Genomic DNA, 24,424 nt, shown 5'->3' with positions numbered 1-24,424 from the left:
TCCCCCTTTTAGTTTTGTTTTTTGTCAATAATAATAATGATAATATCGATTATCAAACGTGGTAGCGAGATCATGCATGCAATGGTATTTCAAATCAGTTTCTGCATATCAATACAATGTCTTAACCCTAAGAATAATGAACCATCCACGTAGAACTGGCACAATCAAAGCATAACCTCTTCTAGAGTTAGAAACTGACGATGTAAATAGCATTATCGATAAAGAACTAGTTTATTGTCACTGCTTATCACCGTGGATTAGATAAAAATAATAATTGAAATGTATAAAAAGTAATCCCTAAATCAAATAATTTTTTCACATTGTTATTAAATTTAATGTATCGATTCAAACTTGAATATTTTCAGTCTAACTATTTACTTAGCCTAAAATTTAAATTAAATCATGTTACAAACTCTAAATTAAATCATATAAAAACTGCTTCAATACAACTTAACTTAGTTCAAAAATATCATTTATAAAAAAAATTAGATTAATTTTATTTAACTTGCTAAACTTACAATCCATATTATTTACTCTAATAGATCAAATTATTTTATTTTGAAATATCATTTATAAAAAAAATTAGATTAACTTTATTTAACTTGCTAAACTTACAATTCAATAGATCAAATTATTTTATTTTGTTTTATCATATGATAAAAAATACAAAAATTAATTTATTATCAATCTAATATAGATAAAATTAAATAAAAATTTCATATTAAATAAAAATAAAAAAACTATTAAATAAAAATTTCATATTAAATAAAAAAACAAAAAAAACTAATGAAATAAAAAAAATAAAAATAAAATTTAAATGACCAATTGAAAAAATAGACTTGTCTAAACAAAGTCTAGATGCGTGAACTTGAAAAACCTGCAAGCGTAGGCCGGGTTTTTTTCTGAAATGAACAACCAATCATCCACTCTTTTTTTCTTTAAAAATACATACTAACTTAGCATAAAAGCAAATATTACATCATTTCAATCTTCAACACAAGGTTAAAACACCGCCAAATATCCTCCTTCCTCGCTTGAACTTCTACATTTTGTACAATAGTTAACGTCATTAAATTCGAAACCCACCAAAGCAATGAAATGATTTGTACTACATGTTGACAGAAAACTGGGCTTGGATTTAGCGTAGCTAAAGAATTTCGGGAGAATATTGTTTGATCTCTGAAAACAAAGAGTGAAGTATCAGTTTAATTAGATTCTTTTTGACATACTCGCTAGGCATTTCTTATAGTGTGTGTGCATATATTTAATTGGTCAGGAAGGACCAATGTAAATTTGACATACTCGCTAGGCATTTCTTATAGCGTGTGTGTATATATCTTTAGTTCTGAACTACTCGATCATCATGCAGGTACGATACATTTGAATCAATTTTGTCTCCCTCACTACTCAGCTTCACTGTCATCGGACAGCTTTTGTATTGGCAAGAACACATCGTAACGTAGCAGGCACCAACCAAACCAAACCAAACGTCTTTACCTCTTCGAAGATTTAAGCATGCACTTGCCAGTTTCACATCTATGGGTGAGTCCAGGTTGGCTTGGATATTCTCATTCTAGATTTTCAAAGATGTCAATGCATTTTTTCAAATATGATTTTGCCTCCTCATTCTTCTCCACTTCATACTGATGAAGAAGCTCTTCCTTGAACCCTACATCTGTCCAGCGCGCTGATGCAAGACCTGTGACCTCCAGAAGGCACTCTGAAGCACTTATGTGAACCTAAATTTCAGAAACAGGTAATCAGTAAGCAATAAAATAAAACACATTGGAAAAAAAATGGAAGAGAATATTATGTGTTTGATATTATGATGCATGGTGCTTTTCAAAAGTACTTTTTGCTCAAAAATATATTAAAATAATTTTTTCTTCATGTTGTTTTTTTTTAAACATCAACACATCAAAATCATTGGATGATTTTTTTTTACATCAACACATCAAAATCATTGGGTGGCACTAAAAAAAACATTAATTTGATGTTTTTTCAAGCCAAACACAGTTTCAAATACAAAAATCAAACCGTGCCTTTGAAACAAGTAGAACTTGTTGGAGAAATCCTTTAGCAAGGAGATTAGAGATACAGTGGGTTTTGACCTTTTATTCTGTCTACACTCTACACCCTCGAACATTTTGTCTTCAATTTTCATTTTGAGATGACAAAATTGCGGCAAATTACTAGCCTGTTAAACAATGTTTAATGCATGTGTGGCGATGCTAGAGACATTGTAGCTAACTATTGCAACAAAGGGCATTCTCTCCCCAAGTCCTTCAACTTCATTCGAGCATTTTTATTTTATTTCAAATTACACAAAGTAGAATTGAAGGTGCATCGAATGGACAATTGAAGAACAATATATACAATTCCGAGATAACACAGCTATTGCATCAAGACTTCTCTGGCAGCATGTTCATAGCAGAATAAATTATTAAATCATTTGATGAAGCTTTTATGCTTTGCATGTGATTTTTTATTTTTAAACTTTCAAAGCCACAATAGTCCTGTTTGCTATTTGAATTCAACCCACCTACCTCTTTCTGTTTATGTTTCCTTAAGAGCCATAAACAAGAAAGGGGACAAAGAGGCCTCAGCACTTGAGGCATAACTATCCTTAAGAATTTTCCAGATTGATGACATACCTGAGCAATCTTTATCGTGCTTATACATTCAACTATCTTTGGTGATACAGAATAGAACAGCTGTGCACAAACAGAATAATTAGTCGAAGTCTATGCAAGAAGATTCAGCTAAATACAAGATTAAAGATGAACTCTAATACCTCCTGAACAAAAGAAGTTGCGCTATCATGCTGAGAGGCTCCCTTAGAAGCCTCCACCAGGATGCTCTGTAGCCTCGAGCAAAGTTCTTTAATTAATGAAAATGCCGACAATTTGACTGACCAGAACAGTTCAAGAGTTAGAAGTACGGTTTCACAACACTCATATCAGAGAAATTTGTAAAATATAATACCTGTCCACTGAAACCCAGGCGAGAGAGAGATCAAGAGCAGGTCCATCAAGTTCTTTTTCTGTTCAAAAATATCATTTAAATGTGCCACGTGGATGCAAGACATCACACAGCCAAGAATCTTTTCAAGAGGCACAGCAGGGTCCACATTATCTGATTCCACACAGGAAAACATATGCTCAGACTAGAAGGTTTCCTTCAACCAATGATACTTCAACTTGCTTATAAAGAAATCAATTAAAACAGTCAAAGGATGACTGATACCATCGCCTGTATTTGTCATGGAAATATTACTTTGGATATAGTACAGAAGGATTCATGGAAAAGACGACTAGTTGCGTGCAGAAACAAGGAATGCCCAAGCATGGATAACATTAATTCCAAATTTAAAAAGTCACTTCTAGTCATTTTTTTCTTTATAAATGACAACCAAGAGTATGCTTCAAGAAATGAAGATATACATGCAGCAAGCAAAAGATGAAAAAGTTATAATCACTTGAGCTCTAGTGAATGCACTTATCACAGTTCAATGTCATTAAAAGGTGTTGCCATTTCTTGTAACCTTCCTTGTACAAATAACTGTGAAGAAACCACGGTGCAGCAAAGAGGCAGCACAGTACACAGCATCCTCATACAGACATAGCACAGCATCAAGATTAAATGTTGACAAACATTTCTGTAAGCCCTACTAAGAATTCGTGAATCAATATTTCATACAAGTATAGATAATAAACCTGTGCATGCATACAAAGATGTTAATCATTTGTCACAGTATTATTTGCGATGTCCATCTTTGAAATTGGAATTAAACATAAGAATTTGACACAATTAAGCATTTTCTATAAAAAGTGATGGCATAAAGGAAAGCTGGAGCAACGCACTCAAGCCCCTTTAATGTCTTCTATCGATAAAGTCAACAAACACACTAGCGTCCAACCCATCCAGATTCTGTACATCAACAAGACACTAATGGATTGCTGAATAATACAAGCAACATGTTGAGCAGAGAAACCTCCACACCACTGGAACAGCATCTGCTATCATTTGTTCATGATATGGTTGCTTTAGTCTACACACACACACTCAAATCTAGTGAATCTCTTTATAATTTTCACTGGATCCAATCTCAAACTTCGCACAGATAAGCTTCAATACCATCAGAAACTTGAAATAGACACATTCAATGCTAGGTGATGGTCATATTTCAAATTTAACTGAAAACAATCAGCTTTAGCTTCTGTATCCAGCTCAACTAGGTATTAATAAAGCTCAATGAAACAGCCAAAGAAATAGAAAGAAATATATAGCATAAATATAGCATCTGAATGAAACCTGTTTCAGCAGCATCACTTGCCAAATGTGCTGACCCAGATTTATTGGCAGCAGTAGACTCGCACATCCCAAATAATAGAGGAAAAATCACATTAAAGAACTTCGGATCACCAAAAGCTTTTATAACCTGTGAAGAAATGTACACATTGCAAAACTTACACATAGTTAAAAAAAATAAAAATAACAGAAAAGATGATGTGGAACAGCCTAGGAGCTGTTCTAAATCTGACTTTTAGAGGCTGTTCTAGGGCTGTTAGAATTGTATTAATGTTGATTTATGATGGAATATGAGGAAGGAAGTAGATAGACTATAGGAATCACATTTAGAGTTATGAAGAGTCACACATTAGAGGAGATTGAATCAAACAATCAAAGAAAAATTGCTGGCATTTTTATTCCTAAACTGTAATAAAATATTGAAAGAATACATAACCTTTATATAGAGATGCTAGTACTCCTAGTCCAACAATGAGGAACTTGAAGCTATGATACCAACTGAGACTGTTCCGAATCTGATTTTAGAGGCTGTTCTAGGGCTGTTAAATTTGGTATTAATGTTGATTTGTGATGGAATATGAGGAAGGGTGTAGATGAATTTTAGACGTCTGATGCAGTGTATAGCAAAGATAAAACTAGAGTTCTCAAGCTCTAAACGACAGACCAAACTATAGAGAATTCTAGAGAAGATTATCTAGTATTTTTTTATTAAATCTAAATAATAGTCTTGATCTCCCCCAAAAAAAAAAAAAAAAAAAAGGCATTCCTATTTATATTAGTTCTAGAATCCTTTAGAGGAAATGATTCTTAATTAAAACTAAAATTCTTCATAGGAAGGAAATGATTTCTAATTAAAACAAACTTAATTAATAGAATTCATCTAGCATTAGGATTCCTAAATAGTAAAATATTAACTAAATTAAAAGTTTTAAGCTAGGTAGAAAACAAATAATTAAAATCCAAAATTAACTAAGAAAATAATTAAAACAGAAAAACAGTAACTTCAAGCTTAAATCTGGTACATAAACTCTTGGGATAATTGTTTTCCATCAACAAGTTCTTCCGGTTGAGAGATTTAGATGCTCTGGAAATTGATCTACCTTAAATTCTAATTTAATATCCATAAATATTAATAGAAGTCAGGATGGACTGCTTACTAAATGGTGTGCCACACTTCTTGGAACAAACATTAATGGGAACTGAACAAAGTTTAAATTCAGCAATAACCATGAGCCATTTCTGAAAAGCCTTGCATCAGCGAGTGGAGGCTTTTAGTTGAGTTGAAAATAGTGCTTCATAATGTGTCTGGATTCAGTTTAGTTCGAAGTGAGATAAAGATTTTCAATTACATGTTTGGGTAGAAGACAAATGGAATAATGGGAAGAGAAACCACCACGAGTAATATCATAGGCCCTTTTTCGTGGAGAGATTTAGATATTCTGGAAATTGGCCTACATTAAAAAATATAATATTACCTAATATTAATAACAGTCGGATGGACTGCTTACTGAAAATTGTAAACACAAGGATCTAGAAAGTTTATATTCAGACTAGATATGAATTGTTCCTAAAAATTCTGTCAGCCAGGACAGATTGAGCTTCACTTCTCATCAATTTCCTCTCTCTCACAACTAAAAATTCCAAGCATCCCAGTAATGTCTCAAGTGGAAACATAGGGAACTAGAAAGTTTAGATTCAGACTAGATAGTAATCATTCCTATCCTCTTGTTAAGATAAAGCAATTTATCTTATTCAACAGTCTGAAAAAATGGATGGACTGCAAGCCAACTAAAGTATACACTTCATCAGTTGATTGGACATTTGATCAAGACACCCAATTCAATCTGACATGAAACTCTGATCTCTCTTTACTTTGCATATGCTCACCCCCCATGCAGGGGTACATATATGAAAGAAAAGTCAAACTCTTGTTTTTTTTTTTTGGAAGAATTTGACAAGACTTGACAAGGGAGGGAGGGAGTGAGGTCCTTATTGGGGTCGCCTTCAAGATTGAAGGCTCTGTTGGACTTAACCAGCACTGTGTATTATTCATGAACTGAAGTTGATTGAATCAGAACTTCTCTAAACTTGCTTGAACTATAGAATCCAGTAATTGCTATTGAATGATGTGTTACAAAAAAAGGCGGCGGCAATAATGGAGTGAAAAATGATATTATTTTAAAAAGGAATCATTTTTATCAATACTTTTCCAGAATTATTGCCGATTAAGTACCTGGTCAAGAGATGAGAAAGCTGCTTCACGGTATTTCTTCACTTTTTTCATGCATGCGGAAGATACAATATTCAAAATAGCATCAGAGGTTACAGGATTTCCAGAGGAAATTGCTTTATGGCAGGATGAAGAAAGTGCACCTATTGCATATAGGAGGGACTCCTTACCCTGTTACGTTGGTAATCATCAGCAAGAAAATTTTAATAGCATGTAACTGAAAACAGTAAAAATAATCTGTGTCCAGTTGTCACATACATGGGTGGCACAAAATAATCTTTGTCCAGTTGTCACATACATGGTGGCACTATTAGCAATGCACTCCACTTTTATTGCAAGAAAGTGCAGTGCCAGAAACTATCACTTCAAGTAATAGGTCACCATAATCAAGGACACATGGTATCATAGAATTACAATTCTTAACTATTACTTCAAGTATCTATAGTAAACACTAAACTGTGGTGTGAATACAAATAAAAGGCAATTTTCTATTTTCTAAGTGTGAAGTGTAGCATTTCTCATATAAAAGTGCATGATGAGCATTCCTACCTCCCATAAACGACCAGGAAGTTCTTTCATTACAGAATCGAGCAGAACATGGTGATAAGAAGACAATGATTCACCCATAACTTCACTAAGCTTGCAAATTGCCTGAGCTGACTGCATGTACAAGCAATAACCATGCATCTTATACTTGTGAGCAACACACAAACGGATCAACAATTGCAATCAATTTAGAAGCCAGCTGTAGAAGTGAAGACAGAATTACCTTTCTTTTACTTGTCCATGATGATGATGCAAGGCCTTCACAAATAAGAGAAACAATTTCTCCTAAATACAATTGAATGGTGACCCGTTCACCACTTGTACTGTCTTCCCACAGCTCCTCAAATAGGCCAGAAATATTCTTGTCATCTTCAAATCTGAATAAGAGTTTGACATTAATTTTTGAAGAAGAGCTTTTTATTGGCAAAAAGAAGAGCTTTTTATTGGCAGCAATTAAACATATTTTGAAAGTGTCAAAAACTTGTTAGAGATCATCCAAATAGGTGAAAGGAATTAAGGCTGAAGAATGAATGAAACAATTAAGGCTACTGATATCATACATCATTTACTGAGAATAAGTGGAAAGGAATACAATGACTCTAGAGAAGTTGTATTTAGAAGTAATATGGTTGCAAAAGATAATTAAACATTACATGAATAGCTTTGATATTCCAGTATCAAAAATATTGTGAATAGTACATGGAATGAGAAATTTACAGGAAAGCAAGGCTAGTCTTGTATCCCTTGAGACATAAACGTAGCATGTAGAATGCTCACTGTTCATAAAATCCAAGGTCAAACAAGCTCAAAATTGCAAGGTCAACCCTCAATCACCTTACGTCACTTAAAGCCACTTTGGGAGCTACATGACAGTGACCTGGCAGTCAAACAAAATAATTACAGAGAGAGAGGAGTGGGAGAGATTCTACAATTTTCAATTCCAACAGGATTTCTACTCATTTATGTTTGCAACATTGCTCCAGCGATTGATTTTTAATTTATTTAGAGCAACTAACACAATTTCCTGAATAAGAATTTCTAAAACTGCAAGTCACATCAAAACTAAAATGTTAGCTTTAAAAGAGATGATCTGATACAGACCTTGAAATAAATATAACTGGAAATATTACTGCATGATATCCACTCAGAACATCAGATGCCACAGAATAATAACTTTTCAAAAGAATTGCACATGAAATTTGAGCATTCTTTTCCCCAGTATGCAAAGCTGCAGTGTCTTCAATTAACTTTTGGGCCTGAGAATGACCAGCATGCTTCAGAACCATGGCACAAGCGCTTGCAAACGCACGCTTTGCAGCAGCACTTTTCTCCTCCTTAACGACTGGAAACAACACCCTCAATAATATGCTTGTAAATGGCTTTACATCTGCTCCAACTTTTGGAATCAATAAGCTGATAAAGCTGGCCACACCAACCCTGCAACATAAAACGTGGCGAGAATATGGACACTATCAGCAACCATTGGCTTCAACTAAAATTGTTCACGTAGAGACATCTACAACTCTCATAAACTACTTGTTTCTGTAGCAAACAAGGATAAAAAAATTTTGATTTCACTCTTGATACCTTCAACAGAAATTCTGCAATAATAATCTCACTTAACTCTTAATCAAATCACAACATTATTGCTGCAGGACAGCTAGTTGATTGATAAAAGGTAAACTTTCTTCCAAGTATAACAAACGTTAGTTGTTTATTTGTTCAAAATTGACTAGGGATTAAAAGCTTCTGTTTGAAAAAGAATTAGGTAATTCAGACTCCCCAATTTTAGATCCTACTATTTGTTAGCCTAATTACGGTGATTAATAAAAAAGCTCATTTACTCACCTAGTGTTGAGTCCAACACCTGATCGAACCAAATGAGCAAGGCGAGGAACCAAGAGATTTAAGGATTCAGTATTTATAACATTTATGCATAGGTCAAGAGTTTCCCACATAGGAGAGCTTTTTGCAATTGAAATCCGCAAATTCTCAAGCTTCTCTGACTGTATTCCAACATTTTCTGCATGCAACTAGAAGAGAAAAGGGTAAATTGATAATTGAGCAAACAAGATTGCTTTTTTCAACTGACTAACTGAATAAAAAGATGAGCATGGAACTTCCATAAAACGCTAATTTGACACAAACCTCAACATAATTGAGACCTTGGTCTTCAAGGCTTGACAAACTTTCCAGCATGCAACAAACTAAATCAGACAAATGTGGACGAAGTGCAATCCCAGCACCCTGTGAGCAAGACGCAAAAACAGTTACTATTTCAACGAGGCAGTTGATAGTGAAAACAGGTCAATAATACTCATCACTGTAACTAGCCAGATGAAGTGCAAGATGTGAGTACGGAAACTTACTGTGCAACAGTTAAACTGGTAATTAAAGAAAGATCTCTATTTGTAATAATTAAGCACTTGTGTGATCATGGTTAGGAATTTCATATTTAAAGCGAATACAAAAATTGAGAAGATAGAGTCGGTTACCCTAGCAGGTAATAACTAGGTTAAGATAGTGATGGAGAAATCTGGTTTTTCTTTCCTAGCCACTGGTTTTTACATCATGTGCTGCTTTGCTTAACATAATTGCACACATACATATGTTGATCGGTTCAAGTCTTGAATGCATAGATACACATGGATATATGTGCTAACATTTTGCTATGCATATGTCATGAAAATGAAACATAATATATTAAATACATTTACTATCTGTCCTTCAAAGGTGGCTTCGATATACTGACACATTGGTGTTTCATGGGGCAAACAAAGGTGGTAGAATGTAATCAGAAATGCAGGTATTTTCTATCAACTCAATATGATATCATTGCAAAATATATCCAACCTTTGCAAGCTTCATAACAACACCAATTGATGCCTTGCGAATACTGTCAACTTTACTTAAAATGCCATCAGCCAGCAACAGAGGCAGAACAATCCCCATTGCTTCTCTAGCATCTGATACTTCAGTAAGTGAAATATCACATAGCCGTATTGTTAATGAAGAAATAGCACGGCATAATCTGTCACCAGCATTTCGGACAGTCTCCTTTATATCATCCATGGCACGGAATGCTGCTGTCCATATTTTCTTCAAATGCTTTCCAACCTGAATGAGAATAATTCGATAAATCAAACTGACAAAGTGGAGATGTTACTTATGTTAGAGTTGGATTATGATGAGAATGTATGCAAGAAACTCATCTCAATTAATATAGTGGTCTTGTGAATTTGCATGAGGATGGAAATTGTATGGGTCATATTTAACGAGACAGTTGCTCTAAGCTATCAATACTATTTACTTTTAGTTGTTGAGATAAGTACAGGACTACAATGGCCCATCCATGAACCAAGACATTGATCATATAAATTCACGAGACCACTTGTAAGTACATAATGAGGCACATAACACATTGGAAACCAAGGGAATACTTCCTATCTTAAATCAAGGACTAAATGAATGGAAAGATTAGGCCATGTCAACAAAGACAAAACTATATGCAAAATGGTAAGTACATCACCTGTTCGAATTTTCTTCCTTGAATAATATCTGCAAGGGCAAGACAGGAAGCCTCACGTGAACGCCAAAGCCTAGATCCACATTGAATTATTAAATCATCAACAATCAAGTCAAGATGTTGATCAATAGTTCTCTTTGGATCTGCAACTAATGACTTCCATATGTGAGCCATTGCATCCTAAAATTGATGAAAGAACAATGAGCAATGAGAAAGGGACAGGACATTACTTAAGCTACTTATTAGATATCAGACAACTTCATAGTTCATCATACATTCAGGAACAACTAAGGCTGCGTTTACTTGTCAAAAAAAATTCAGTTTTCCAGAAATCTTCAAAAAAAAAAAAATAAAGAAAACACATTTGCTAACTGAGAATAAGAATTGTTTTCTTGGAAACAAGAGTTTTCTATTTCTCCTCTTTTCCAGAAAATTGGAAAGCAACAAAATGGTTATTTTCCAAATTCTGCAATATAAAAATAAGGGCCTCGTTTGGTTCATCATTTAAAGTTTTATGTTTATTCCTTTTAATATTTTCAAGTTAAGCCAAACAAGTCCTTGTTTTCTATCTAGGAAAAATTGTATCTAATAAATATATTTCCTTAATTCTCCATGGAAAAACCTCTTTAGAATAAATAGGAAAACTTTTAAAGTTTTATGGTTGTTCCTTTTAATATTTTCAAGTTAAGCCAAACAAGTCCTTGTTTTCTATCTTGGAAAAATTGTATCTAATAAATATATTTCCTTAACTCTCCATGGAAAAACCTCTTTAGAATATATAGGAAAACTAGATATGGAAACTAATAAAATATCTTCTGAAAGTAAACACAAACCTAAATGATTTTTTGTTTTGGTTGAGGGTTTTTTTGTTTACCTGCACATTCTTATCAGGATCGTATTGGTATCTAACTAGCCGTGGAATCAATAGTTGTAAGTGTGGTTGGAGGGCATCTCCAGCTTGTTTGGCTATCTTGGAAAATCCAAAAGCAGCACCCCTCTTGGAATTTAGAGAAGCTTGATGATTAGCCAGATCCATAAATTTATAAATCATGTCTGGTTGGCCCATCTCATTTGCTAGACTGCATAGCTCCTTATAAGTGCTAAGTTTCCCTCCACTCAGACTTTCACCAATAGTCCCCTCTTGGAAAACTTCAGTGTCTTCTACCAGCTGTATATTAAAAAGCTACAGACATCATCCTCAACACGACATAAAAATATAAAAAGCACCAAAGGAGAAGATAATAAATAGCATGTTTTTCCCCAAAAAAGAAAAAAGGCAGGCTTTTACCTTGATAGCTCTTTTCCTCTTTCCTGAACCTGTCAAAGTTGTTACAAGTGCATCTACTAAAGTTTTCTTCATTGCCGCATCGCCAAGTTCGTAGACAATACTCATACCTTGTGATGCTAGCTCTTGTGTAAGTTCATTCTGTTCACCAAGCAAGTGTGAAAAAGCCTCCTGCATTCATTTGAAAATTATTTAACTGATCCCTCATGGCATCAACAGAAATACAAGAAACTGAAAGCAATAGAATATTCAGATGATAAGAACATTTCCTGAAAGAAAATTGTGTAGAATATTCAGATGATAAGAACATTTGCTGAAAGAAAATTGTGTTCTCATAAAATGTCTAAAAACTAGAAGTTTGGTTGATAAATCAGTTAAATGAATGATGAAATTTTTAATGTGCAATGTATTTGTGGAAGATACTCCACAAACTCATTACCTTACAGTGAAGACCAGAGTAAGCATGCCAAATCAGAAAGATATAGAGCTCAACTCGAGGAAGAACTTATTCCAATCGAAAGGGGATCATAATTAAAATATGTGGGAGATAAAAAGGCAGATATTGCCCTTTTAACTATTGTCAAACCTGAATTTGTGGAAGCATTTGTTGGATGGTCGGGTGACGACCACAATACATTGTCAGTGATAGTAGCCAAACGGTTCCAGCACAGCGTTCTTCTTTTCTGCTACTGTATAAAAGAGTCTCAAAGAGTTTTCTAGTAATTGAATCTCTAATGGTGGCGTGGTAATCTTCATCAGCTTCACATTTCTCATTAGGGTTGTATTTTGACAAAGATAAGCTTATGTCTCCCAGAAGAAAATTTGAAGTCATTGAAAGTGAAGAATAGTTAGTTTTGAGAATCACATCAGCTGTGACAGGAATGCCACCCCACAAAAATGACAGAGCCTCCCCAGCAGCAAACAGGACATCCTCAACCTATGAAACTCCAAAACAAATATGAACTAAATTAAAGCCCAGCAAAGAATTATAGCAATAATCACAGGCAGGTGGATAAGTGACACTAGAAGATAGGATCATAAAAGAAAAATATTTATTTTCTACAAACCTTTGACCGACAGAGACTAAAAATCAAATCAAGGGCAATATTCAGGAGTGAAGGAGATGTTTCCTTTACACAGATGTGTCCAAGGGAGATAACAATTTTCTGAATTGCTTTATTGTCATCACCGGAGAGTAGCTTGCTCAACTTTTCATTTAAGAGTATCAAAATGTCAACTGCAGTTTTAACCATGGAATAATGTTATTAACTGACCCTTACTACTATTTTTCCCCTTCTGCAAGCTATTATTGGTATCTATGAACACCACCTGAACTAGAATCATCAACAAGAGGAGGCAATGGTGCACGTAATCCAATATGACCCAGAGCTTGCATAGCAATAGAGGCCAATGTTGCAGTCTCGGAATTAGCAACATCAGTCAGGCATTTAAGTATTTTCTGAAACAATGTCCCTGGGATCTGCAGTTAATAATGTTAGAATTAGTGAATACAAATTGGTAAAATGGAAATTGAAGAAGTACATTAAAATATAAAAATAAAATGACTAGTGAATGCTAAACAGAGAAAAATACAATAGCAAGATAAAAATGACACCAAATAAGACTTAATGTCTCCATTTCATGGAAACATCAAAAAGAGATGCAAACCTAATTTGTAAGTTTAGCAAGGGCATGTGCAGTTGTGATACGGACATTAGGGTCTGTGGCATCACAAACCCCAAATAACCTTGAAGAAACATTTTTCTATGATGTCCAAATACTAAGGGTTTCCCACTTTGATTTTACCTCTGCACATTTCTGATTGTCCAAGATAGTGGTTGTGTTCATCAATTTGTTAAATTGCACTGCAGTGATAGAACTGTGGGCAATTACAGCATGGAAAGGACATATTCTTAAAAAAATTAAAGATGACCAGTGACAGAAAATATAGTGCTTGGACTTTGCTCAAAACAAGGCTAGGGAAGGGTTTAAGTAAGGTCCTGATTTCATTAAAAGAAAAATTTCAGTAGAGGTGTTGCAGAAACATGCAACTTACAGCAACCGCTTTAGACATACACTCTGCAGTAGCATATCCAATTGCACACAGCATTCCATGAAGTGACTCAAACCTGGAAAAAAAAAAAAACAAGAAGAAGAAAACTCGTAAAATCTAGAATCAGAAATTGTTACCGCCAGAAACTAGAAACTCGATTTGATGGACTACAAACCTTAAATTGTTTGTTTTACAAATTGCAGAAAGTAGCTCAGAAATTAGATCTGATGATGTGGCGGGAGGAATAGCAGAGCAAGCTATGCCAAGGAGGCGTGCTGCAGATTCACGAGTATCTAAGTCTACATGACTCAGTAATTGTTTTAGCCATGATATTCTAGGCACATAGTGTGATGCGATCATCTAGAGAGAGCGAACGAGTTAAAGAAGTATTTGATGACATGCAACAAAGGAAAAAAATAAGCTATAAAATCAATATAAAGGAACAGAAAACTGTGAAAAACCTCTGGAAGATAAGATCCAATTGTAATTAATGCCTTGGAAGCAGTGGCATGCAATTCAACAGAGCCTTCATATGCCATAGCATGTTCTAGCAGTAAGCACATTGTTTCCACTGAAGACAGGAATTCAGTTGATCTCCCTAAAGAGTTGTTTTGGTCCAACTCTGACTCAAAGCACTTCAACAAAAACTTGATCATAGCCACATACATTTTAGATGAAAAAAGAAGCTTTTGTTCCCTCATTTCACTTGACTCTAACAATTTTGGCTGCTGCTTAACAATATAATCCAACATCTCTCCAAGTTTTGGGTATTTAAAATCAATATTCTGTCTTCTCCTTTGACCCATGTCTTTGTCAAGAAACAAGCCTTCAAGTGCCATTTCCCTGGAGAGAGAGAGAGCGCAGGCCAGTATTAGGTTTCCATAATGAAAATTTATAGTGTGAAATCAACCATCCTTGTGATAAATTCACTGTATATTGGTACTAAATAAGACATTGGAAACTCTAATGCAGTAATAGAAGAATACATCCACCTCTCCCCCTTTCATTTTCTGTTTATTGTCCATACGACTATGACAATCAAAAGTTTAAAATGACACTCCTCGTTGAATTTAAAAATCCTGCCACATTTGAATAATAAATGCCACAGGAATACTGTATGGTGACAAATTGAACACGTTTGATATATTTAAAAGCATTACAGCAAACAAGAAAGGTTCCAATAAAAAAGAATGGGAAACATAAAAGACTCAACATGTGTGGAATAAAGTAACAAAGAATCTGCATTCAAAATGCCGAATGAAAATAAAATAAAATGATTCAACCACCTCAAAAGCCCTGGAACAGAAGAAAATTATTGAGATTGAACAAGTCTTTTAGGAACAAAAAAATAAACTAGTGGTTTTTGTTACAAAAATGTTATTTCACTTTTACCTCTAACTATTTTTACATTGCTCAATGTTCTTGTTTTTAGTAAATTTGAAAAATGATAGAGGACAATAAGGAGAAATGAGTGAAAGTAGGAAGTTATATAGGGACTAAGGAAGTGATAGAATTTTCAACACTGAATGAGAATTGGAAAGTGGACATTTGCGTCATGGCTGCTGAAAATGGAAAGTAGGACATTTATTTAGGGATCGAGGGAGTAATAGAATTTTCAACATCAAATCACAATATGTGACAGGAAAGATTATTAGGTACTCCAAGTGTATTGATTACTCACTCACATAAAAGCAGATTCGATAGATAGTTATCATAGAAGGGCCTTCTTTTATGTCAGTGAAGGAGAAACACACCATAACTAACTAATAATTTCACTATTGTACAAAGCATGTGCACAGGAGAGATTTATTTAGGGATTGAGGGAGTAATAGAATTTTCAACATCAAATCACAATATGTGACAGGAGAGATTATTAGGTACTCCAAGTGTATTGATTACTCACTCACATAAAAGTAGATTCGATAGATAGTTATCATAGAAGGGCCTTCTTTCATGTCAGTGAAGGAGCAACACACCATAACTAACTAATAATTTCACTATTGTACAAAGCATGTGCACAGCCAACCACAAGTACAGACAATTGATCCAAACTTTGTAGTGATACTAACATTTTATCAATGAGCAAATAAGAAAAAGAGAAGTAATCAAAGATCAAACATTAATATGCTACAAGTCCTATTTATCTGTACAGGATCTTGATATGAGCCATAGAAATATTGTGAATACTGGCAATATGATAGCAAGTAGCAGCCACAGCATACAAAAGCAAACATCTGCTGTGGGATAAATGCAGAATGTAAAACTTCAATACCTTATATCCAACCTAGAATCTGCCACACCAAGCATGCATATAAATCTACTTGGACAATGTTTCAAATCAAATAAAGATGTTGCCCATCTCACTGCACACAAACGTACTTCATTTTGTTCCTGGTTGGCACCACATAATTCAAGTTCAAATCATTAAGCAGCAAGTTGTAAATAAACCAGAATCAAGTGTAAGAAAATCATAGCTCAAAGCAGTTGAAAAGGTAAAGGTGTCATAGTTCAAAGCAGTTGAAAAAGTAAAGGTGAACAAGTAAAAATGAAGATATCAAGTTGTTCAATACTGCTTGAAAATTATTCAGAAGAAGAGTCTCCAGGTCCATCAATACAGTAGCCGGTGCTCCCTGAAGACCAATAATGCATACTGATTAATAACATCAAATAGGCAGTGAGTCGAGATAGTTTTATGACTAAAAAGAAGTACTTATATTCTGGAAATAAAAATTAACATTTAAAAACAGAAAGCAAATAAGATCTAGCTCAGGAACATTGAAGAGTTTGAGGGTTGTGTTTCAAAAGATAAACCACCAGTTGCAGCAAGCAAGCACTAAAATTCAAACTTTGAGATTGAACCATGCTATGAATAGAATGGGCATGAAGATCAGTGCAGCAATTAGTAGCAATCAGATACATGACAAGTGGTTGAAGAGTACTATAGCAGTAATGACAACATTAGTTGTTCTGGTGTAGCTCTAATAATGAAATTAGAGATAATGGTATTTTGGAAGCAATTGGTGATAGTTGGCAAGCCGTTAAGGTTATAGTGCTGTCAGTGATGATGAGAACAGCACAGCAGTGCTGACAGTGGTAATGACACTATAGGTTGCAACAGCAATAATAGTGGTCACAACAGGTGCCAGAGGCATAAAAGTGGTCTTTGGGATTGGTCAAAATGCGAAGCTTGTTGAAGTGGCTAGCAGCTTTCACAGGTTACAGCAGTAGGGAAAAATCATTATCTTAAAAGGAATTTAAAAGACTTCCAAAAAAATGAAAGCAACTTAAAAGTGGGTATCCAGAAACATTGAAGAGGAGAAAAAAAAGTAAAAGAAAATGAATATGGTAATTAGGCCATCCAATCCCTTCTCTACATCATTTTATGAATTTCAGAAATTTCTCAGTAGTTAAACCAGACATCAAAATTTTCAGTTGGGATTCCTGAATTGTTCTCACAACTAAGTTTCTCATTCAACACAATCTTACATCAGTCTGTTCAAAAATAACAACCAATTATAATTTCAGTCTATATATCATCATGGACAAACCAGATTATTCTCCTATACGAACTTGATCATGGACAAACCAGATTATTCTCCTATATGAACTTGTTTTTTCTCCTAGAATTGCCAAGATAATGGGGGACAGATTAGAAGTTCAATCAACTCAGCCCTCAGAACTGTATTAAAGCCCCTATCTGCCAACTTGGCATATAACAAATGTCGATGACTAGGATGATCAAGATAAAGCAAAAGTTTTTGAACAGCTTTCTTTTGGGCTTTAGAAATATCAGAAACTTCCAAGAGAGACAAGAAAGCTTGAAGCAAATAAATCAGACCATTTGAAAATAAAGACATCATATTTCCTTCAAATGATTTTCACAAAAAACCTTAGTCGTATGGATTATCAACTCAGCCCTCAGAAATGTATTAAAGCCCCTATCTGCGAACTTGACATAACAAATGTCAATGACTAGTACGTTCAAGATAAAGCAAAAGTTTTTGAGTAGCTTTAGTTTGGGCTTTGGAAATATCAGAGACTTCCAAGAGAGACAAGAAAGCTTGAAGCAAATAAATCAGACCATTTGAAAATAAAGACACATCATGTTTCCTTAAAATGATTTTCACAAATAAGTTTAGTCACATAGATTATCAAAAAATAATTGTTCAATGTTTACTGAACATAAAAATAGAAATACCTATTTTCTTTACAAGTAAATGAAAATTAATTCTTCCTAGCCAGTCTTGTATTTTATCCTTATTCTGATAAGTATATGACCAAACTAAATTAAAAGGAGCACAATGGGGGCCTGCTCAGCTACGCAGAGATCAAGAAATAAACATATAGGAAACACCATAAAAATTAAACCACGATGAAGCAGCTTTCAAAAAGAACACAGCTTGTAGCATAACAAATCTAGCTATTGCATGCTGACAATGAAACCTCTGGGAGTAAAATTTTTCTCTGACAGGATGAAAAAAAATTGTAATTTAACAAAGTGAATCCAAGCATACCTTGTATGCAGCAGCTAGAGAACTGGTTGCTTCTTGGATAACAAAACGAAGAGATTCGGACTCAGTTTTCAATGCATCAAAAAGACGAACAGCCATATCAATCTTGTCTCTGAAAATGAAAGGAAATGGCCACCAGATTATTGTCACATATATGGATACAGAGAAGCAGAAAGGAGAAGGACAAAGCACCTAAAGAGATGGGGAAGGCGCTGCCCAAGTAATCCAATTGCTTGAAAAGAAAATGTTTTGGTGTCCCTAGCAATAGCATCTGGAATGAAGTAAACAAAATCAATCTCAATTGATATGTGAAGTAAATTGAATCAATCAGATTCCGACCATAGTGTTTTAATATAGATAAGACAAGGGAATCAAAAGAGCTCTGTGAGCATGACACCTGAATCTGAGCTTGAATAACCATCAAGTAACTTCAGAATCCCAGTCAGTATAACAGGGCCCATGAGCTTCAGCTGATCACTTTTTGCCTGTACATATGAAAATAAAGAATGTTATAATGACTAAGTAAAAACAAGAACGTGAAATTGTATCAACATTTTCTTTGCAGAGTTCAAAGTGAAAAGACGTGAGATAAAAGAAAATAGAAGTGGAAACATGATCTTATCATCAATAATCATTTTTTTGCCAAAAAAAACCTGTCCTCTTTGAAGCAATCAATGATTGATCGATAGTTTGGCAACTTGCAAAAAAACAAAATATATGGTAAACCCATAGAGAATATGCTTGCAGTTCAAAGACGAGAATGAACTGATTTTAGCACAAGTTATTGGGAAATGGCTAGAGTTACAAAAAGATTCTAGAATATGGAAATAGGCTTTTAGGATTTGCATGAGGGAGACAAAAGTCTGGAAAAACTGAAATAGTAAAAGATCACAATATAAAATAAAGAAAAAGCGCAAAACTTATGTATAAAAGAACTACGATTACAAACATAGCCTAGGTAATGAACTAAATAAACTAAAAAATATTCTAGAACATTAACCTCTTAAAAATACAGAAATACTTATGTATAAAAGAACTATGATTACGAACAGGGCCTAGGTAATGAGCTAATTAAACCATAAAAAATCCCAGAACTTTAACCTCCTAAAATACAGTTGACTGTGAATCTGGTATGAATGCTAAAGAACTTTACATGATATGCTTCAAGCCAAGGAAAACATACAAGATTCTCATAATCTCATATAAAACAGGGCTTGTCTACGGCTATTGCTTCATGGATAAAAACATTTTTTCAGAAAATAATCATTGTAAAAAGCATTTTCAGGTGTCTCCATTTTCTTCTAGCCTGCTGTAAATTGAGATAATTGTGAACTGTTTGAACATTAATGTTTGGCGACGGAAGCATGCAGCTAGCAGCAGCCAAGGCAGGTGTCCAACATTAAGAACTGTTTTACCATTGACTATTGCTGGTGATGGTGATCAACAGCAATAATGGTCTAGTAAAGTCAGCAATAGTCAACACCTGCAGCTGAGTGAAAAGTCCACATAATTGCAAAAATCTATAACAGGCATGGACTTAGTTAAGTTACTTCGGCTCAATTCTCCATTGGTGACGAGGATAAAAATTATAGTTTTCTGACTTGTCAAAAAATAATAACCCTGACTCTTAAACTACATAGAGAAACTGTTTACTAAATTTCAATAGCAATGCAAACTTTGGCCACAAATTCACTGTGCACCACTAGCGGACAGAAGCATAAAAGACCTCTCTCTACGTGCATCACTAATTGGTAGGTAAAGGACTTCAGACAGCTACTAAGAAAGCTATGAAAATGTGTCAAGAAAAGAAATCTGTTCTACTAAATTTCAATAGCAATGCAAACTTTGGCCTCAAATTCACTGTGTACCACTTGTGGACAGAAGCATAAAAGGCCTCTCTCTATGTGCATCACTAATTGGTAGGTAAATAAAAGACCTCTCTCTACGTACATCACTAATTGGTAGGTAAAGGACTTCAGACAGCTACTAAGAAAGCTATGAAAATGTGTCAAGAGTACTTCTTGTTCAAGAAATCTTCCACTGGAACAAATACAATAATAAAGTATTTTAAACCTGACATGATAATACAATTTGACATAATATGCAGTTTCAATCTATGTTCATTCTTCTCCAACTTGAGAAGGTATGTTTAGCAAAGGTATGTTAAAATGTAAGGGATTCACCTGATCCTTTATACCGCTTGAGCCAAAGGTCAAAGGTCCCTTGATCAAACCAGCTTGAAAATTTAAAGTACAAATCCAAAACTGAACAATAAGATTCTTACATGCTTAAACACCCAAACAGTGAATTCCATTCCCAATTGCTTCAGCCTTGAGGTGGTACCACTTCCTAGTGCATTCCAGAAGTTCAAAACAGAAAAACATCAGCAACAAATTTATATCACAAACTTGGCATGTGATTCCTAAACTGAAAGGGCAAGAGGGAGAGAGACAGGGAGGGGGAGGGGGGGAGAGAGTTCCCCAAATCATCTATTAAAGATAATTGCATACACAAACTAGCATCGACACACAATCCACCCCCATTTATTCCCCTCCTTTTTACATTTTAAATATAACTATGATCTAAAATAGGTCTTGTTTAAAATATAACATAAAATAAAAGGAACACCTTCAAAATATATAATAGAACCCAAACAAGAATATTGTTGTTAAGATGGCAATGGTGAGGAATAAACACAATGTGCATGCCTTAAAACATCTATTCTTCACTGAAAGAAAAGGAGACTCCTCATTATTATTTCTAGTTCCACATACAGATAAGCCAAATTACTGGTAAAATTTTCATCAATTTGTATGTTAAAGGTTAGAGGACTCTAAAAGAAGTGAGCATATGAAAAAGAAAAGCAAAACACCATAATTTTCCTCTCAACTTAAACCGAAATCACTAACCGGTCTATTATGCTATTGAATAAAGCAACCATAGTCTGAAAACATTGATAGAATAATTGATAACTTCTTTCATGCTTCACTAATAATCAAATGGTGGAATCAACAAAAACAATAGAAGTAAATGAGTGCATTGTGCATTTACTCCTTGCTGACCATGCATCTACCATTTAAAAAATCAGTTTTCGGTCATGCAGGTTTGTCAGATTACTTGAAGCCTCTATGAGGATCACAAAGCTCAATTTTTCTCATCAAATAGCACCACAGTTATAATCTGCTTGAAGAGTTTTTACAACCCCTCCAAGATTTGGCATCAAAACCATAAGTAATTAAATGAAAATTCATAGTTACCATATATGCAACCAAAAATACACTGCAGAGTTGCTGGGAAACTGTTTGCGGCAGTAATAGACCGGCAAAATACAGACATCAGCTTTGTTTTCAAAGAAACACTTGCTGGGTTGACTTTAGATTCTGGAGCAACATTTCCAGTGCTAGTAGTACCTGCAACAAAGTATCTTGTTCAGACTTGTAGATGCACAGTAATACAGGTGTAAATATATTTTTTATAAAAAGTATCAAGTAAAAGCAAAGGTGAGATCCCCAACCTCACCCTCCTCAGGACACTTCTCTCTTGGGCATACAAAAGGGGATTAAGACTTACCTCACCCCCCCCCAACCCCACCAAATAAAAAAAAAAAAAGAGAGAGATAACATGAACTGTTGGTACCCAGAAATCAACAATTTCATGTTTTAATTCAAAACGCAGTAACAATATAATAAAGCAGAAGTGACAAAATGAATCAACAATCATACCATTGAATAGTAAAAACAGTTTGTTCATCAAGTTTGAATCATCTAAATTAGCACTCGCTGCCTTCTTCCTCAGGAGCTCCTCCCCCTTCTTAATAAAAAAAAAAAACAGAGAGAGATAACATGAACTGTTGGTACCCAGAAATCAACAATTTCATGTTTTAATTCAAAACGCAGTAACAATATAATAAAGCAGAAGTGACAAAATGAATCAACAATCATACCATTGAATAGTAAAAACAGTTTGTTCATCAAGTTTGAATCATCTAAATTAGCACTCGCTGCCTTCTTCCTCAGGAGCTCCTCCCCCTTCTTAATAACTGCCTCTTGACTTGAAAACATCAATCAGCAAACAAAAAATCACAGTCCAAGTATCAAATATATTTAACACTATTAAATCGAGAAAGAAATTCAAACTTGTCTTCTAGTTATAGAAAAAAAAACAAAAGAACATCTGTACCTATCTGCGCTAGCAACCAGATACAGGGGATAAACAGGTTCTGGACCCAGCTCCATTGCGTCAACAACATTCAAAACCCCTAACTGCTCATAAAACAAAAGCCAAAAAAAAAAAGTACATCTCATTTGAAAACCAAGGAAAATATCTATAATCTCCAAGATTAGATGATATTCAGCTTCTATTTTCACCTTTCTCATCAGAAGTTCTTCATTTTTTAAGGGATTCTTTCCTGCAACACGATTGCTTTGAGCAATTGAAAGTCCAGGTGAGCATCCTCCTCTGCAATAAAAAATAAAAGAAGAGAAAGTAAATGAGTAAATTTTCCTGACAAGCAAACTTTTGAAAGATCAAATCGCTCTTATGATGAACTTAGTTCCAGACCCTTGAGATGACTGCTTGTATAACATTAAATGAAGGCAGAACTCAGCAAATAATTCTCTGTCCTGATAGTCATTCACTGATCTATACTTTACAGCAACTTCTTCATCAATCCCATTAGCATGACATTCACCAATCACCTAAAACCAAGCATAGATAAGCACAATTAGCCATCTTCAATTATTAAAGTTAGTATCATTTTACCAGATTTATTATGAAAAATCCTTTTCTATTTTTTGCAGAACTTCCACTCCTAACATATTTTTTAGACATCAAAATTGTTGAAAAGTAGTGAAGGCTGAAACTTACCCTAGCAACAATTCTCAAGATAATCTCTTGATGTTGAAGAGGAAGCTTAGAGATGTTAGCAACAAGCACAGGTGCTATATTTTCCTTTTCCTATAACATGATAAAAGACTCATTGGAAAAAAGGTTTAATTGAAAGTGAACAACAAGACGATTATATTTGAAATACAGATGCACATACCTTTATATTTACCCGTTCAAATGCCATCTCAATATACACGATGCAAAAATTCTTGACAATTGCAGTGGCATTGGCTTCGGTATACAGTTTCCATAACTCTTGTAATGGCAAACCAATCTCATGTTGATATTTCACTCTCTTGTTGACATGACTCAAAATTTCAAGAACCTGGCACAATAAACATGCTTTAACAATTTCTGATCCAGCAAGGAAGAGAAGGAGAGGGTAAACTAGGCATTGTGATAAGTAATGAAGGGAATTCATCGCTTGCAGAATTTGCAAATAATATTTTGAACATCACTTTAAGGTCTTAAGAAATCCTAAATCTTCCAAGTGGCACAGGTCTTTTAGGAACAAGAGCATTTTTGTAATTTCACTGGAAAGGGTTTATTTGATATCCGAAGTTGAATCCAACAGCACGCTACTTTAGGCTTTGTTTAGTGAGTTGACTGCTTCTCCCTGCTCTTTTTATAATTCTCAAAGGTTTCAATCAATCCAGGATTCTGTATTCTTTTTGGTAATTATTTTTTAGTCTAACTGGTTAAATCAAGAGAGATATAGGGTCTCTCGATTTTTTAGTCAAATAGATTTGGCTTCCTCGCTTTGCTATGCATTCAAAGGTTCCATGAGTGGAGGATGCACACCAAAATCCAATCAATTCCCAAAACAAGACCCATCTAGGTATAACATTACGCACCCAAGAATCCACAAGCAGCATATAACAATGCATAAGTGTAATGTTTTTCAACTTCACCTATTTTTAAATATTGTCCTGCAATACTCCAATTATCATAAAACCCTAACCTTTAAGCAATGCGAATTCTTCAAAAACCTAATCCTTCTCTCCCATACCTTAAGCAATAAGCTAATGTCGAGATAGTTGCTCTCAAGAAGGGGGGGGGGGGGGGGGCCACACAA

At 34.5% G+C, this 24,424-nt stretch overlaps 1 protein-coding gene across 3 annotated transcripts in view; it reads right to left on the bottom strand.

Annotated features, from left to right (window-relative positions):
• Nucleotides 1–1,115: 1,115 nt before the first annotated feature.
• Nucleotides 1,116–24,424, bottom strand: part of LOC105125990 (ARM repeat superfamily protein) — a 24,112-nt gene continuing 803 nt past the window's right edge. The window contains exons 2-37 of one of the 3 annotated variants that reach the window (XM_011026683.1): nucleotides 23,507–23,674; nucleotides 23,329–23,418; nucleotides 23,023–23,159; nucleotides 22,830–22,920; nucleotides 22,642–22,724; nucleotides 22,448–22,512; nucleotides 22,185–22,226; nucleotides 21,720–21,872; nucleotides 20,747–20,811; nucleotides 18,860–18,947; nucleotides 18,655–18,733; nucleotides 18,466–18,574; nucleotides 16,522–16,581; nucleotides 16,224–16,342; nucleotides 14,413–14,794; nucleotides 14,127–14,311; nucleotides 13,955–14,027; nucleotides 13,228–13,378; nucleotides 12,966–13,135; nucleotides 12,485–12,835; nucleotides 11,902–12,069; nucleotides 11,488–11,781; nucleotides 10,617–10,793; nucleotides 9,941–10,204; nucleotides 9,236–9,334; nucleotides 8,936–9,120; nucleotides 8,189–8,524; nucleotides 7,311–7,464; nucleotides 7,091–7,201; nucleotides 6,545–6,712; nucleotides 4,315–4,441; nucleotides 2,986–3,135; nucleotides 2,795–2,910; nucleotides 2,655–2,714; nucleotides 1,336–1,739; nucleotides 1,116–1,292 (exon numbers count right to left, since the gene is read on the bottom strand). In XM_011026683.1, coding sequence (XP_011024985.1) covers nucleotides 1,569–1,739; nucleotides 2,655–2,714; nucleotides 2,795–2,910; nucleotides 2,986–3,135; nucleotides 4,315–4,441; nucleotides 6,545–6,712; nucleotides 7,091–7,201; nucleotides 7,311–7,464; nucleotides 8,189–8,524; nucleotides 8,936–9,120; nucleotides 9,236–9,334; nucleotides 9,941–10,204; nucleotides 10,617–10,793; nucleotides 11,488–11,781; nucleotides 11,902–12,069; nucleotides 12,485–12,835; nucleotides 12,966–13,135; nucleotides 13,228–13,378; nucleotides 13,955–14,027; nucleotides 14,127–14,311; nucleotides 14,413–14,794; nucleotides 16,224–16,342; nucleotides 16,522–16,581; nucleotides 18,466–18,574; nucleotides 18,655–18,733; nucleotides 18,860–18,947; nucleotides 20,747–20,811; nucleotides 21,720–21,872; nucleotides 22,185–22,226; nucleotides 22,448–22,512; nucleotides 22,642–22,724; nucleotides 22,830–22,920; nucleotides 23,023–23,159; nucleotides 23,329–23,418; nucleotides 23,507–23,674 — 5,241 coding nt within the window. In that variant the 3' untranslated portion in view covers nucleotides 1,116–1,292; nucleotides 1,336–1,568. Of the gene's footprint in view, nucleotides 1,293–1,335; nucleotides 1,740–2,654; nucleotides 2,715–2,794; nucleotides 2,911–2,985; nucleotides 3,136–4,314; nucleotides 4,442–6,544; nucleotides 6,713–7,090; nucleotides 7,202–7,310; nucleotides 7,465–8,188; nucleotides 8,525–8,935; nucleotides 9,121–9,235; nucleotides 9,335–9,940; nucleotides 10,205–10,616; nucleotides 10,794–11,487; nucleotides 11,782–11,901; nucleotides 12,070–12,484; nucleotides 12,836–12,965; nucleotides 13,136–13,227; nucleotides 13,379–13,954; nucleotides 14,028–14,126; nucleotides 14,312–14,412; nucleotides 14,795–16,223; nucleotides 16,343–16,521; nucleotides 16,582–18,465; nucleotides 18,575–18,654; nucleotides 18,734–18,859; nucleotides 18,948–20,746; nucleotides 20,812–21,719; nucleotides 21,873–22,184; nucleotides 22,275–22,405; nucleotides 22,513–22,641; nucleotides 22,725–22,829; nucleotides 22,921–23,022; nucleotides 23,160–23,328; nucleotides 23,419–23,506; nucleotides 23,675–24,424 lie in introns of those variants that run through there. The other 2 variants (XM_011026685.1, XM_011026684.1) reach the window with 2 other exon arrangements.

The sequence above is a fragment of the Populus euphratica genome, unplaced genomic scaffold (genome assembly GCF_000495115.2).
Source record: "Populus euphratica unplaced genomic scaffold, PopEup_1.0 scaffold44.1, whole genome shotgun sequence".
Classification (NCBI taxonomy): domain Eukaryota; kingdom Viridiplantae; phylum Streptophyta; class Magnoliopsida; order Malpighiales; family Salicaceae; genus Populus; species Populus euphratica.
Note: the sequence above shows the minus strand (reverse complement) of the source record. Positions and strands in the feature narration are given on the sequence as shown.